Source organism: Perognathus longimembris, chromosome 13 (assembly GCF_023159225.1).
Source record: "Perognathus longimembris pacificus isolate PPM17 chromosome 13, ASM2315922v1, whole genome shotgun sequence".
NCBI lineage: Eukaryota > Metazoa > Chordata > Mammalia > Rodentia > Heteromyidae > Perognathus > Perognathus longimembris.
The window spans coordinates 51,712,006-51,729,159 of record NC_063173.1 but is presented as its reverse complement, the minus strand read 5'-3'; the positions used below and the strand labels follow the sequence as shown (position 1 = coordinate 51,729,159).

General features: G+C 36.3%; 2 protein-coding genes and 1 non-coding gene across 3 annotated transcripts; 1 reads left to right on the top strand and 2 right to left on the bottom strand.

Annotated features, from left to right (window-relative positions):
* Window positions 1-1,413: 1,413 nt before the first annotated feature.
* LOC125362177 (olfactory receptor 9G4-like) lies at window positions 1,414-2,355 on the top strand. Its single transcript, XM_048360879.1, has one exon. The coding sequence runs from the start codon at window positions 1,417-1,419 to the stop codon at window positions 2,353-2,355; it is 939 nt and encodes a 312-aa protein (XP_048216836.1). The 5' UTR covers window positions 1,414-1,416.
* Window positions 2,356-8,696: 6,341 nt separating this feature from the next.
* LOC125361967 (olfactory receptor 1013-like) lies at window positions 8,697-9,614 on the bottom strand. Its single transcript, XM_048360616.1, has one exon. The coding sequence runs from the start codon at window positions 9,612-9,614 to the stop codon at window positions 8,697-8,699; it is 918 nt and encodes a 305-aa protein (XP_048216573.1).
* A 6,555-nt stretch (window positions 9,615-16,169) lies between these two features.
* On the bottom strand, window positions 16,170-16,333 carry LOC125362782. The gene has a single exon (XR_007213095.1). It is a non-coding gene; the product is annotated as a U1 spliceosomal RNA (small nuclear RNA).
* Window positions 16,334-17,154: the final 821 nt, after the last annotated feature.

The window sequence follows — 17,154 nt, the reverse complement described above, 5'->3', positions numbered from 1 at the left end:
ATCACAGAGATGGTGGGACAAATCCAACTGTGTGTGAACCAATCCAACTGTGATAACTCACTAGACACTATGTTGGAAATGAACTTTATAACTTGGGGGAGGAGAGACGGAGGGAAGGAAAGTAGGAGAAAAGAAGAGACAGGATAACACTGATCAAAAAGAATATGCTCATTACCATACTTATGTAACTATAACTCTTCTGTACATCACCTTTACAATAAAATTAAATTAAAAAATAAAAATAATCACACACACACACACACACACACACACACACACAACAACCAGAGTGAAAAAGATATAACAACTCAATGTTTATGGGCAAATGACTCTTTTTGGTAGTTGTGGGGGTACCTGTTCTATGGCTTCAACGCAGGCCTTGGGCACTGTCCTTGAGCTTTTTCCCCTCAGAGTTGACACTCTGTTACTTGAAGCACAGATCCACATTTATGCTGGTTAATTAGAGATAAGCGTCTCAGAGATTTTACTTCCCCGGGCTGGCTTCAAACAGTAATTCTCAGTTTTCAGCTTTCTGAGTCACTAGGATTATAGCCAAGAGCCACTGGTACATAGCTTGAAAACAGTATTAATTAGAATATGGTAAAAAAAAAGAGTAACTATTTTACCAATTCCTAATTTACGTATTATCCCCAAATCCAAGATGAATTATGTCTAATGAGTCTTTGGAGAGTGAGGCACATGTTCCTGCACTGTGTGGTCTGGGTGGAATCTCACGAGACTATTAAGGAAATGCATATATCAAGTTCAACCAGAGCATGACAGAGGGGAACCAGAGATTAGGGAACTGGCCTTTCTCACCAAAGGTAAGCACTCAGATTGAGATTCAGTGAGTCAATTTGGCTTCTCTGTAATTGTATCCTACAAATTAAAAAAGCAGCTAGAGGCTGTTCCGGCCCTTCTCGGATAATCACTGTGTTCAATATGCACAGCTGCTTTGGTGCCCTCACCCCTGTACATGTCCTTCCTCCATCATAAATCGGATTGCATTTGATTATCTGTCTGTCTGTTGTTCATCTATGATTTGAAATTCAATCTGAGAATTATGGTAGACCCTACATATTGTTGCTTAAGTAGCACCAGTGAAATTTGAAAGAGAGAATACGTGATCTAATTTTTACTGTAGTTGCTCAACCTTATGCTTTTTAAGCCTTTTAAGATCTGAAGACTTTACTGCTTGGTACCCATACAAAAATCTCTAGTTTAGATCTCAGATTCCTGATATTCTGAATCCACAGACTAAAGTCCCACAGTCAATATTATAGTCTTCTATTTAAACAAATAATACATAAATCTCTCAATAATTGTTGATTTTATGGATTTATTCTTTACTTTAACAATGCAAACATTATTAACTTGTGTTTCCCCATGATGCTCTGAATCAGACTTTCTGTGGACATGGAGGTGGAAAATCGCACCATCCTGACAGAGTTCATCCTCCTGGGCTTCTCCACAGATCCTCACTGGCAGTGGATTCTGTTTGGAATATTTCTAATTATCTACTTGTTAACCCTGTCCGGGAACATGACCCTGGTTATCCTAATCCGGATTGATTCCCGGCTGCATACCCCCATGTACTTTTTTATCGGAGGTCTCTCCTTCTTGGATTTCTGGTATACATCTGTGTATACTCCTAAAATATTGGTCAATTGTGTCTCAGAAGACAAGCGCATCTCCTTGGCTGGGTGTGGGGCTCAGTTCTTCTTCTCCTGTGTGGCAGCCTACACGGAGTGCTATCTGCTGTCCTCCATGTCATATGATCGCTATGTGGCCATTTGCAATCCATTGCTTTATTCAGCTACCATGTCTGCTTCTGTTTGTATGAGACTTATTTCTGGCTCTTACCTAGGAGGTGTTTTGAATGCCATCGCCCACACTGCCAACACCTTCCGGTTGAGTTTCTGTGGTGAGAATGTCATTGATTACTTTTTCTGTGATGTGCTGCCCCTGATAAAAAAATCTTGTACAGACACTAGAGTCTATGGGAAAATCCTTTCCAGTATGGTGGGCTTCACTGTCCTCTCCTGTCTTCTTGCCATCCTCATTTCTTATTTCAACATCCTGCTGGCTATCCTGAGGATCCGCTCAGCCTCAGGAAGGCGCAAGGCTTTTTCCACTTGTGCTTCCCACTTAGTCTCAGTCACACTCTTCTTTGGATCTTTGCTCTTCATGTATTCCAGGCCTAGTTCTAACTACTCCCTGGAGAGAGACAAAGTGGCTGCCCTCTTCTACACCATCATCAACCCATTGCTCAACCCTCTCATCTACAGCCTGAGAAACAAGGACGTCAAAGAGGCCTTGAGGAAAGCAACAAGAACGGTACAACCACAATCATGAAGGTTACCATGTAGGCTTTGATTATGGTTTGCAAATTGTGTGCATTCATGTGTTTGAAGTAATTTGACAAGGTAAGATGAAGAAAATGCTAGCAAACCTCCATTTCATTGTGGTTCTTATGCTATTGTGACCTAAGCCTTTTACAGCTAGATTATTGCATCTACAATGTGGTACTTTGATTCTTGGTAATAGAGTTTTAAAATTTATCTTTGGGAGATATTAGAAAGAGAACAAATAATTGAGCAGGTTTTCCACAGCTAGTTAGACTCGAGTTTTGTGATGTTTATTACATAAGACCTATGAAATAGGAAGATTGATGGAAATTTGCTAAAAATTTTATATACATGTATGTTTTCAAATTTCTTCATGTGCTATAATTGAACTTATAAAATATCATTTTGTAAATCATGTACCTTTATTATTAGCTTGATAATAGGAAATGTGCTTTAAGAGTTGTTCAAATTAAGAAACAAAGGAACAAAATCATTCTAAATTCATAATAAATGATTTGTTTGTAGGGATTTATAGGGATGAAGTGAAGAGCATGGAAAGTGAATACTCAACTATAATACCTGAGTTTTCACAATATAAATCAAATGGACAAATATATGTTCCAGCATCAAATGGATCACAATGAAATGAATGAACCAGTGGGTAAATATCCCAGTAATTAAGTGTTTTCACCTATCAGAACTGTTTGCCTCTACCAATTTAATAATTGTAAGTTATATATTTTAAAAGTAAAGACGTTGCTGCTCAGAACTTAGAGCTATTGTTTTTAATGAATATAGATATTATGAAGATGAACTCAATTTCATTAGGCACTTACATGTTAAAAATGAGGACAAATGGGCATAACCACTTTAGCCTTTGTATTTGTTCCAAAATTTCTGATATTTCCTTTGACCTGTGTTTATGTCCCCTCTTTGAATTAAAAGATTCCTTATTTCTTTGTTCTCATACAGAACTCTATTAGTGCTTGATAAGGAGTTCTGACTCTAACTCATGTAATATTATATCCCCTCCTAATCACATTTATATATATATAAAACAGAACAAAATATGGGAACAATCTTAATGGAGGGAGCCAACTAAAACATAATTGGGATTCCACAAGTATATCTGCTCCTATAAAAATGAATCCTGATTCTGCTTTTTAAAAATCTTCATGCTATTATCCAGGAGAACTAGTATTCTATACTTTAGATTACATTTCTATCATTAAAGCAAACTAATATAAATGTACAAAAATCCTTCTTGGCTAATTTATTTCCATATCAAAAATATCAAAATGGTGAGACGAAGGATAAAGGGTGAATTAGTACAACAGCAATATTAACAGGACAATATGTTGGAAATTAACTGTACAACTCGGGGTGAGGGGGTGGGGGAAGGAAGGTGGGATAAAAATGAGGGACCTGGTAACATGTCTGACAAGAAATGTATTCACTACCTTATGTATGCCACTATAATCCCTCTGTATGTATATCACCTTGACAATAAAATTAAATTATAAAAACACCCATATACCTATAATCATAATGTTGTGTGGTTTTATTCTAATTTTTTTTGGAAAGCATTTCTTGGGTCCAGTGCTGTTCTGGGCCCTGAGAAATTTTTGTTCTTTTTTTTTTTTGGCCAGTCCTGGGCCGTGAACTCAGGGCCTGAGCACTGTCCCTGGCTTCTTTTTTGCTCAAGGCTAGCACCCTGCCACTTGAGCCACAGCACCCCTTCTGGACATTTTCTGTATATGTGGTGCTGAGGAATCGAACCCAGGGCCTCATGTATACGAGGCAAGCACTTTTGCCACTAGGCCATATTCCCAGCCCATTTTTGTACATTTGTATTAGTTTGCTTTAATGATAGAACTGTTTTTCAGTAAACATCTCATTATACCTTAACTAGGGGATATTGTGTTAAATGAAATCAGATCACATAAGACAAGTCCTCTGTTTTCTCTTACATGTAAATGAAAATGCAGTGTAAAATGTAGAAATATGATTCCTTGTAGCTGAGGGAGGTGAGAGAGAAGATAGTGGAAGGTTGGGCCTTGGGTGTCAGGGCATTGCTAAACAGAAGTAATGAGCTACAATGTCCTGCAACACAAATGGGTGATGACAGTTCATGATATCATATTAAATGCCTTGGGAATTTCTAAAAGAGAGACCGTGAATGTAAGGAGAGAAGAATGTTAACCAGTCTGATTTTATTGATGTGTTTTCTATATGTGTATTAAGATAACACATTGTTTCTCATAAATCAACATAAATATTAACTGTTGGTCACCGTCTTCAATATGTTTAAAGAGATAGGCATGAAAACTACTTCATTTTGATCCATGCATCTTTCTTCTGTAACTGTGCCCAAAAAATATGTGTGATAACATAATAATTGGCTCAAATAGCTGAACACCTGAAAAACGCATTAGAAAGATCCATAAAAGACAGACATCCTTGACAAAGCACATAGATCTGTGGGGTCAAATGAGGAAACTCCAGGTTCCTTGCTAAGGTTAATGAGTGGAGCATGGGAAATTCCACATAGAATTAGTTCCCTTTGGGAGTATGCTGAGAAGTTCATCAAGATTCATTCAGGCAAGATGCTGGGATTTCTCACATGAGATGCACAGTAACTGTTTATGAAAGCAGTGGAAAGACACTCAATGAAAGCAGGTGAATGAAATTGAGGTGACCATATGACCTCCATATGAAATCATCCATGCAGTCTCTTCCCTTCCTGGCAGAACAAGGTAGCCATGTCCTGACACAGCATTGAAAGAGGAGAGGGACCTGGGCTCATTCAGTGCACTGTGAAAGGCAGAGCTTCCCAAGGCTGTGTGTTATAATGAACTCCAGGTTATCCGAAGTGGAGAATTATCATCACTAACGGAATAGACAAACATGCATATATTAAAACTCTGACAATCAGACCAGCACTTCGATTGTTAAAAATCAATAAATAAGCAATGACATGGCCTCTTTAGCTTATAGAAAGCAAATTAGTGGTTGAGCAATGTAATTCCAAGGAAGATATACTAACCAAATACAATCTTGTTGATAAAGGTATCTTAAAATAATCCTCAGAAAAGCATTATCTTCTGTAGCTTCCAGGTAATTTCTTCTATGAGTATGAAATTCCTCCAATTAATTAATGTTTATTTTATTTACATGACTGGACACAGTAATCATAGACATTGAAATGTTGTATGTGAATAAAAAGTGGATGGGAACTGTAACCTCTCTGTACGTCAGTTTGACAATAAAAATAAAAAAAAGTGGATGGATAAAGGGCTTTTTATCATTGCCTTCAATATGTTCATTCCTATTTTGCTTTGCTTTTATTAACAATTGTATAATTATTTACTACTGAAAGCAAAAAATGTTTTTATGATTTATAGCTCAAGAAGATAGTACAGTCTTCATTTAGCAGGGAAATTTTCTCCAGTTGGAAAATTTCACCATCATGGCATAGAAACAATGAGCTATTTCTAGTCACCATGCAAATTTGGAATTGCCAGAATCCACCATCAATATCCATATGTGTATGTCTGCATCTATATTAATGCATATAACTATTTGTATGATGTTTTTCTTTTTCAGAATCATAGAGATCAACACAAACACTAAACTTCATTTTTAGCAGAACGCTTAAAACAAGAGTTGTATTGCAGAAGTAAATCTTAAAATCATATTGGGTTTTGCCTATTTTTTTAAACTCAATTTTATTGTCAAGGTGATGTGCAGAGGTGTTACAGTTACATATATAAGGTAGTATGTACATTTCTTGTCATTCTTGTTACTGCCTCCTCATTTTTTTTTTTTTTTTGGCCAGTCCTGGGCCTTGGACTCAGGGCCTGAGCACTGTCCCTGGCTTCTTCCCACTCAAGGCTACCACTCTGCCACTTGAGCCACAGCGCCGCTTCTGGCCATTTTCTGTATATGTGGTGCTGGGGAATCGAACCTAGGGCCTCGTGTATCTGAGGCAGGCCCTCTTGCCACTAGGCTATATCCCCAGCCCTGCTTCCCTCATTTTTATCTCACCTTTTCTCCCCTTATTCACCTCCACCGATTTGTACAATTAATTTCCAACATATTGTCTTGTGACTCTCACTGTTGCATTGGTTTGACCTTTGTCCTTTCTTTCACTATTTTGATGTTCCCCTTCCCTTCCCTGATTCAGATAAATATATATGCAATACCCAGTGCAGCCTGGGTATTGCCTCTCTTTTTTAGTATTGAGATTTGAAATCATAAACTCATTCTTGCTCAGCTGGCATTTGACCACTTGAGACATTTCTGTAGTCTGGAATTTTGCAGATTCTTTGAGGACAAGTATTTTATGTCTGATCTGGCTTCAAACTGATATTCAGGTCTTGACCTCCTGAGTAAGACAAGCATGAACAACTGAAGCCATAAAAACGTATTTTAATATACCTGCTAACAGTATATTCTGTATATGTGTAAATTCAATGGTCATCATATACCCAATAAATTATAGAAAGACCAGGTCTCAATAAAATTGATTTAAAAATATCAGTTCACCAAAATTATATGTTTAAAGAGATATTTGGAAACCATATTGTCCAAAAACCTTAAACCTTATCATGTAAGGAAGCAAATTTCCTTAAGAGTTTGTGGTACCATTTTGAATTAATATGGAAGATTCTTCTGAATGATTCATCATATATTTCAGGTGGAAAATTACCTATTTTACATAAAAGAGCTTAATTATTATGCACTTAACATATTCTGAAAAGTATTCTAAAGAATCAGTGTCATATGTTTAAGTATATTTTATTTTTAACATTTTCCTAAGTTCATTATCAGCTATAGTTAATTTTTTAACTAGCAACATGGTGATACTATTTATAGGTGATGGTAGAGTCAAGCTCAATAGTTATGTACATATGCTCACATAAGATGACACATAATGAACTCGAAGGTATGGAAAAAAGTGGTTATCATTGCTCTTGTTATTTTTAACATACTATGTGAAATCATTTCTTTTTTCTTTGATTTACCTTCCCTATGGTTTAGCCCCTGTTGTCACTGTATTTGATTTTGCTTTTGATTTGATTGTAATACATACATATATATATATATATATATATATATATTTGTCTAAATTAGGAAAGGGAAGGGAAACATTACAATTGTGAAACAAAGGGTAAAAGGCGAACCAATGCAACAGCAATACATAAAAGGCAATACACTGTAAACTAACTGTACAACTGGGGGAGGGAGGTTGGGGAGGAGGGAAGATAGGAGAAAAATGAGGGAGGAGGTAACAAGTTTCACAGGAAATATAGTCACTACCTTATGTATGTAAATGTACCCTACTGCACATCACATTGACAATATTTTTTTTTTAAAAATGAAACTAGTTTACATTAAGGTTATCCACTTTTAGCTGTCAGCATGTTGATTTTGTTTCATTTTTTCAATTTTCATTCTTGACTAAAAACACCATTAAAAGTAAACCATATTTATGCATTGCTAACAAATAAAGGTAGAATTTGGTTTGATATTGAAAATTTCATCAAAATTAAATACACCATATGACACCTTTTACTTTCTAAATATATATTCTGTCTCTAAAATATTCTCTGCAGCTTACATGTTATTTTTATATTCCTTTGCTATAATATTACTTTGATGTAATAATGATTTTCATTATAATTGTGCATATTTTGTAAGCAAACCACAATTTGGACACAGAAGTAGCAGAATTTTTATTGACCATTATTTAAGTAATCAATAATATCATATCTACAAAATTCTTACCACTTCTCATTAAGGAAAAACTTACCTAAATACCATATAGATTAAAAAGATTGTGCCAGTTGGGAACAATTGGTGCCAAGAAAATTTTGGTTGCCTTTAAAGATCACAGTGAAAATGTCTTAGAATGAAAAAATTGCATTTAAAATGATTAAGATAACACTAAAGGAAAATGATAATTATCATAGCTTTTAATCAATAAATTATTAAAATGAACTCAACATGTTTATTAGTAATGGAAGTAACTATCCAGTTTTCATTGTACACATAGCAACAAAACTTTTGCTAATGATAGTGAAAACTTCTTAAAGTCAAAGGGGACTTGTCTAAGAGCTTTGCTTTCAATCTAGACAAACATGAATTTCAAAAATCAAATCCTTATATTGTATATTCAGTAATAGTACCTTAAGTATTTGAATATTTTCTTAAGGTTTATTGAACTATCATATATTGAAGGTAAACACTGAAACAGATATTATATTTTGACAAAACCAAATAGCACTTCTGCTTCAAATTTAGTAACCTGATAAATGATCATGTATCTCTCCAATGGAGATCGACTTATTTGAAGAGCTTATTCAAAGCCTCTTTCACATCCTTATTCCTCAGGCTGTAGATCATGGGATTCAACATGGGGAACACCACAGTGTAAAATGTGGAAACGATTTTGTCTGTATCCAAGGAATAGCTAGACTGAGGGCGCAGGTAGATGTAGAGAATGGAGCCATAGTACAAGGTGACAGAGATGAGGTGGGAGGAGCAGGTGGAGAAGGCCTTGAGGCGGCCCTGCGTGGAGCGGATCCTCAAGATGGTGGCGATGATGAACAGGTAGGAGGCCAGGATGAGCACAATGGGGGTCATGACATTGGAGGTTAGGAGGAAATACATCAGAGCCTGGTAGCCCTCCATCCCACCACAAGCCAGCTTTACCAGGGGAATCAAGTCACAGAAAAAATCGTCAATGACGTTGTCACTGCAGAAGTCAAAGGTGAAGGTTTTCTTGGTGATGACGGAAGAGTTAATGAAGCCACCCAGATAGGAGGCTGCTACCAAGAATGCACACAGTTTAATGGACATGGCCTGGGCATAAAGCAGTGGCTTTGAGATGGCCATATAGCGGTCATAAGCCATGGCAGCCAGCAGGTAACACTCAGTGTAGCCCAGGGCAGCAGAAAAGAAGAACTGAGCCACACAGCCTGCAAAGGAGATGCTCTTGTCTTCAGAGATGCAGGTGACCAGGATCTTTGGGGTGTAGACTGTGGACAGCCAGAGATCCAGAAAAGACAGATTCCCAATGAAGAAATACATGGGTGTGTGGAGCCTGGAGTCATTGCAGATCAGGAAGATGAGGGTGCAATTTCCTACCACAGACAAGGCGTAGACAACTAGGAAGAGCCCAAACAGTACCTTTTGCATCACGGGATCTCTTGTGAATCCCAAAAGGATAAATTCTGTTACTGTGTGATTTCTCTTCTCCATTGCTATAGGGACTCTCCCTTTGGAAGAGAGAGAAGGAGAATTCTGCGTGAATCATTGTGGTGATAAAAACAATAAACGTGCTATCATATTAAAATACATTCCACTTAATTACAGATCTGTAGGATGCAAGATTGAACTTATTTGAATTTTTATACTATAGCCACAATATTTTGAGTAAAGCACTGGTCATTTTCTAATGTATCATTTATGTCACTTAAAATTTTTTTGAATTTTTAAAAATTTCATGTATGGAGCCATATGGAACAACCTGAAATTCAAATCAAATACTTTATTATTATTATACCAGTGACACCCAGAAGGATTACCATACCATTAGTATCTGTCATTATAAAGGTGATGTATAGAGGGGTTACCATTACATATATCATGTAAAGAGTACATTTGTTTCTGGACAATGTCTCCCTTTCTTTTACTTTCTTCCAGATTTCCCCTTGGATTGCTGTCCACAGAGTTTATAGTGCGTTTTCAACATAGTGTCTATTGAGTACCACTGCTGCATTTGTCCTGTCATTTGCCCTGCCACTTACTTTAAATTTTTGCTCTTCTCTAGAAATTCTGTATCTATTCTTCAATTGCTGACAAGTGTAGCACAGTTTCATACATATATGTTGGATTGTGCTATTGTGAGAGATTTATGCTGATTCCTTACTTCACATTAAACACTAATACAAAACAAGAACATGTTTTTAGCACAGTCCATAAACATTTGAAGAGTAGACTGTGGGAAAAGTTGAGAACTCCTGGATTCATTCTGAATATTAATACATTATATGTCTAGTATGCTATTCTTGTCACGACATCATGAGAGTAATTTTAGATTCTGAAAAACTCACTTCGAGTCAAGCATGGTACTGACTATTCCACATGGAACATTTCATTTAATCTTTTCACATCTATATCCTCTAAGTTGATTAGTGGCAATGATTGTGTGGACGACCAATCTGAAGTGGAACACATAGTAAACAATCATACAGCTATGCCGTAGTAAGGTCTCTCTCTGGATAGATGAAACTACCGTTTCATAAACAGAAAAAAGAAATTCCAAGCTGTGCCCAAATCAGTTACTGGCAGATCCCATCTGCAGCCAAGCCTACTGAGTCTACAAACTCTGCAGTGTTCTTACCCAGGCCCACAGTGTTCATTTGCAACACTTACCAGCACAAGCAAAGGAGAACCTCATCCATGGCAAGGAGACAAGCGATTTATTCCTGCTCAGGCTCCCTAGTGAATGTGAAGTCTCGAGCACCTCAGGGGTTCCTAGATGTGAAAGTTCTAAAGAAAGCAATTAACCAAGAGAAAAAGGTGAAAATTATTCATCTGTTATTTGCAAAAGGGGGAAACTGAATGATAGGTAAATGCGCATTGTGAAAATAGTCTTTCAACACCTCTTCTTTGCTGGGTTTGAATACAGAGTGAAATGTAATTACTAAAATTTCAGAAAATAAATAATTAAATTAAAACTTCGAAATGCATGTTGCAGGTTAAATTGCAATCAAGCCCAAAACATCTGTGAGAAGTAATCAGTCCCAACAGAAGATAGAAATAGTCAAATTAAGATCTGTGCTGAAATCAACTTCAACTTTGAATTAATTTTCCCACACTTTCTTTTACTGGTCAGTAGTTGACATTTCCATACTACAAGTTATAGTGACAGAAACCACATAGCATTAGCATAAAAAATGATGCACATGGGCTGGGGATATGGCCTAGTGGCAAAGAGTGCCTGCCTCATATACATGAGGCCCTGGGTTCGATTCCCCAGCACCACATATACAGAAAATGGCCAGAAGTGGCGCTGTGGCTCAAGTGGCAGAGTGCTAGCCTTGAGCAAAAAGAAGCCAGGGACAGTGCTCAGGCCCAGAGTCCAAGCCCCAGGACTGGCCAAAAAAAAAAAAAAAAAAAAAATGATGCACACAATAGAGGAGCAGGAAAGGCAGAAGTAAAGCCACCCACTTACAGTTAACAGATTTGGGGCAAATGTATTGTAATCATACATCAGGAAAATAATGATATTTCACCAAATGGTCTTGGAATACTAGATACACAGAAATGAAATTCGATGAAATCTCTCTCCATACAAAATAAACGTTAGCCAAATTAAAAATTAAAGGGAGAAAAGTATGCAACTACTAGAAGAAAACTTATTGGGCATGCATTACAATAGTGGTCTTACAAATGCTAGACTATGAAAGAAAGGCAGCAGCATTACAAATAGGAAAATGAGATTATTCAAAATATGAAGAACAAAGCTGGCTGCTGTTGGCTCATGCCTATAATCCTAACTACTCATGAGGCCGAGAGCTGAGGACGGTGGTTTGAAATCAGCCAGGGCAGGAAAGTCTGTGCCACTCTTATCTCCAACAAACTACTCAGATAAAAAAGTGAAATGGCACGTGGCATGAGTGGTAGAGTGCTAGCCTTGAGCAAAAAGAAGGTCAGGGACAATGCCTATATCCTGAGTTCAATCCACATGACTTGTGAGTGCGCGTGTGCTCGCGAGCACACACACACACACACACACACATACACACACAAAACCTAAGAACAAATTGGAAGTAACCTGTTTGAATGAAATCCATCTGATTAAGTATTCAAATAAAAACTTTGTGTGGAACTCAGAAACCTCAATAACAAGAAGACAAGTACCTATTTAATGGACACTAAGGATCTGGATAGACTTTTCTCAGTAAAAGATATGCAGATAATTCAAAGGTATAGAAAAAATAATGCTAAATGGGACTAATTACTAGGATAATGCAAGTCAAAATTAAAATTAATCCAATTAGAATATGACTAAAGTATTTTCATTCCTATACATGAGTGAAAATATAATAAAGAGACACACTAAAATTATTTTATAAGGAGGATTAAGGTTGTAATAAAGAGCAAAGAAAGATTGAGTATGTACAAAGTACATTAAATATGGATAAGTGAATGTCATAGTGAAAACTCCTTTTAGCCAACACTATATGGTAGTAAAAAGAATGACCATAGTTAAAAGTTGAGTTGTTTATAAATTCTTGTTATCATTCTCCTGTCACATGAATTGCTTTTAATTGTTTCTATTATTCTTTGGGTTATCTTTCTCATTTTATTAACTTTTTTCATTTCTTAATTGTTTGCCTTTTTGCTGTGAAAAATTTTTATATTGATGGATTCACTTCTGTCCAATTTAAATCTTAATCTAATCAATTGGCATCCTATTCAGAAAGTAACTATCTATATTTTATATTGAAGTATATTCTTTCATTTTTCATAATTTCAGGTTTTAGGTCTTATATTAAGATCTTTGACCAATTTGGGGTTAGGTTTTTTTTTTTGTAGGTTGTGGGGCTTAAATCCAAGGCTTAGGTGCTATTCCTGAGCTCTTTTGTGCAAAGGTAGCTCTACCATTTTGAGCCACAGTGCCATTTCTGGTTTACTGATGGTTAATTGGTGATAAGAGTCTCACGGGCTTCCCTGTGAAGGCTGGTTTTAAACCATGATCCTCAGATTTCAGCCACTTGATTAGCTGGATTACAGACAGGCATGAGCCACTGGCACTTGGCTTGTGCTAGGTTTTATTTAAATTATTATTAATAGGAAGATAAACAGGAATGTAGTTTCAATCTTTTGTATGTAGATATAGTTTGCCAAGCAACAAGTTGTTAAAGAAACTGAGATATTTTTCATTTTATAAAACCTAGCATATATTTAGTTTACTGAGTAATGTTTTTCAGGTAGCATTTCCAAACATACTTGTAATACATTTAATATATTTTATTCTATAACCAAAGAACACTAGAAGAAATCATTTTTAATTTGCTATCCATAAATTAAAGGTGAATGTTTGAAGAAGTAGATTTACTTAAACAAATTTAAGCATAAAAATGTTTAAAGTTATAAATGAATAAGTGTTTGGGGGGCTGTATGCAAATGTACACCAATTTATTAACCAAAATATGGAAAAAAGAAAGAAATGCAGTATTTGCAATTCAAATAGTGTCATTTCTTAGAAAGCAACAATGGAGCTTGAACACAGTGTTTCATACTCTCACTTTACTATTTCATTCGTGGTGGGTACTTTATCATTTCATTCACATCTCTAGTTCTGGCTCTTTGTTGGTGAATTGGAAATAAGAGTTTCAAAATTTTGGGGCTGGGGATATGGCCTAATGGCAAGAGTGCCTGCCTCGTATACATGAGGCCCTGGGTTCGATTCCCCAGCACCACATATACAGAAAAAAACGGCCACAAGTGGCGCTGTGGCTCAAGTGGCAGGGTGCTAGCCTTGAGCAAAAGGAAGCCAGGGACAGTGCTCAGGCCCTGAGTCCAAGCCCCAGGACTGGCAAAAAAAAAAAAAAAAAAAAAATTTGTCTGCCTAGGCTGACCTCAAACTGTGATCCTTATCTCTCATCCTCCCAAATAGCTAGGATTATAGGTGTGAGCCATCAGCAACCAGCTATTGATGCCATGTGTTTAATTTTCCTACATTTATTTGTGAAGTGTTGTGAATATATAAATGTTTTCCTACATTTATTATCAGCTGCTTGTTTGGGTGACATTAAATAACATCAGGGTAACATTATTTAAACATGAATCTGGAGTCAAGATAAGTATTTTATTCAAAAAATGCATTTATTCTTATTCTTAAGTTAGCCAAGTTTATATATCTGTGGAAATGATGATTATTATTTTGGAAAAGCCAACTGGGTTGTTTTTCCTAAGAGGATTGGAATTAGTCCCTGGACACTAATTGGAACATGTGTTCTCTGGATAACATGTCAGTGCTGCAAATATGGATCTGTTTTTAAAAAGTACATTCTTTAGCTAGGTGCTCAGGGTTCATGTATATAATCCTAGTTACTCAAAAGTCTGGGATCCTAGGGATCGGAAAAATCCATGAGGCTCTAGCTCCAAAATCACCAACAGAAAACAGGGCTGGAAGGAGCAGCCAGCGGGCCAGCTGGGCAAGCAGGCTGAGTAACTAGTGACCACAACGTCTAAAAAAAGATTTCTCCTCCCACCAAAGGGATATAGTTATCATACTAGTTGTAATTTCTTGCACTTTGGAATTATTTATTATTCTTTATTATCTGTGAGTAGTTGTGCAAAGGAGTTGCCACTCAACAAAGCATTTTATGAATGAATACAATGTGTCAATGTCACCCATTTGAACATTCATACCCCTACCACCCAGCCATCCCCATTACTTTTCTTAATTTTGTAGTATATGAATTGAAATTTTGACTGTGTTTCCCCCTTTCTTCTCTTCATGTGTTTATTCCCTTCCCTTTTAGCCTACTCCCCCCTTTAAAATCCTGGTGCTTATTATGTTGACCTTTGATTTAGCCTTTCTAAGGAATTACACTCAGTTCTCTCCTGAATCTGCCTTATTTCAGTTAATATATTTGTGTACACTGGCATACCTCCTAAGTATTTACTCATGTATTTATAAACGAATTCTAACTTCCACATATGAAAGAAGATATGTAACCTCTGTCACTGTGGCCTGACTTACTTCATTTAACATAATTTTTTTCCAGGTCCCTCCATTACATTGCAAATGATGCAATGTCGTTCTTTCTAATGGATGAGTAAAACCTCAAGTTTTCTTGATCCATTTGTCTGTAGAGGGACATCGTTTCAGGTTTTGAAGCTAGTCTTGCCTTCAAGAGTGATGTTATTTTTTGCTCCACTTAATTGGCATGAAGGAACTGATGTTCTTCTCTGTTGCATGCCAACTGGTACTGTTAACATTGCTTTTTAAAAAAAGCAGTTTATATTAATTATATTATTATCAGCTAGAAGCAGAAAGTATCATTAAAACAGAGACTGAGTTGGCATAACTTTCTAAGCACAACATCTTCAAATTATGCTAGTGATTCCTATTTCCAAAGGGCTACTATTTGCCTCCTCAAATACAGATTATATTCTTTGAACTCTGTGCTAGATCAGCGGGTGTAAATACTAGTACATAATGAGATCTCCCAGCATCGAGCAAACCTCTTATGTTTTAACATTATCTTACATAATGTAAAAAAATTCATATTATTTTTGCTTAACCCATAGTGTTCTCTTTTCATACTTTCTCTCTTGCTATTCAACTGAATCAAGGGTAAGTGGAACATATGGCACTGACTCTTTATTTTATCACTATGCATTGTCTGTATGAAATCTTCTCTGCTGGCTAAGATGTGCACCTATGCTTATGTTTTCAAGTTATTTTACTGTTCTGTTATTGTTTTTAAATAATGGTAGTGCTTGCTGGTTAGCAAAACATCAATCGGATACAGAGGCACAGGGATGTTGATCTCTGTAAAAAGTAAATGGAGCTTAGGTAGTCGTACACTGAATCAGAAACATCATTTCTCTGGATTCTCAACTGAATTTTTACTTTCTTTTAAAATGTATCTTTAAGTAGTTGTACAAGAGTGGCCAGCAAAGCAGCTTATGAATACAATGCATCTTGATTAATGTCACCCTTTCATCATTCTCCCCAATCCCTCCCAAGCACACACTTTCCCTCAGTGTTCTTAAAATTTTTTTAATATGTAGAGGAGAGCATGAACACAGTCCCTCACTACTACAAATTATGCAGTGGAATTTCCCGCATTTGGGTAAATCGCAGTGGCCAGCAAATCTGTCGTGCAATGCATTAGCCTTGCTCTGGGTAAACCACCTTCATGAGCATGCTATCTCCCCTCCCAGGTAATGTAGAATATACATTGTATTTTATGACAGCATTTTATCTCCCTTCCTGTCTTAATTCGTCTACTCTCCTCCTCTTGAAACCCACCACTTTTAGAATTCACATTTGCTGGTGTTTATTTTGTTAAACCGTGAGTTAAACTTCCTAAGGAATTCGCCATTTGTGTTCTTCCCTGGACCTACCATATTTTAATTTTAATATACATACATACACTTGAATAACACACCAAAGTCTTTCCTGATATATTTATAAGTTAATTCTAGGTTCCATAAATGGGAGAAAAATATACATCCTTTATCTCTCTGGGCCTTATTTACTTCATTTAAAGTGATTCCCCCCCAGTCCCTGATCTTTTCATTTCTTTGCAAACCAAATGCTTTTCTTTAATAGGGAACTGGTATTAGCACCTATAATTTAAAAGAAGCATACCTCTTGGGAACAATTTGTGTCCATGTTACTTTGGGGTGCTTCTAACTCTTAGTGCTAATATTTTGGAGTGAAAAATCCAATATAAATGCTTAAAATACTGTGTTAAGGAAAAGTGATGACTAAGACAGAGTAACATATCATTGTAAACTATTAAAATTCATGCAACATGTTTAATAGTACGAGGGGTAAATGACTGCTAGATACTATTTTGAATGTTTCTATCAGTCCATCAAAGCTTTTGCTAAAAAATGCATTCTTCCCTTATTAAAGTTAGAGGAGAGTTCTTTGGCTCAAGTGTTTTTAATTTAATCTAGACTAACATGAAATTTGAAATAGTGAATTCTTATATCTTCAATCAATTGCCTTGTTTTTTTGTAATCCTAGATATCCGGAACTATC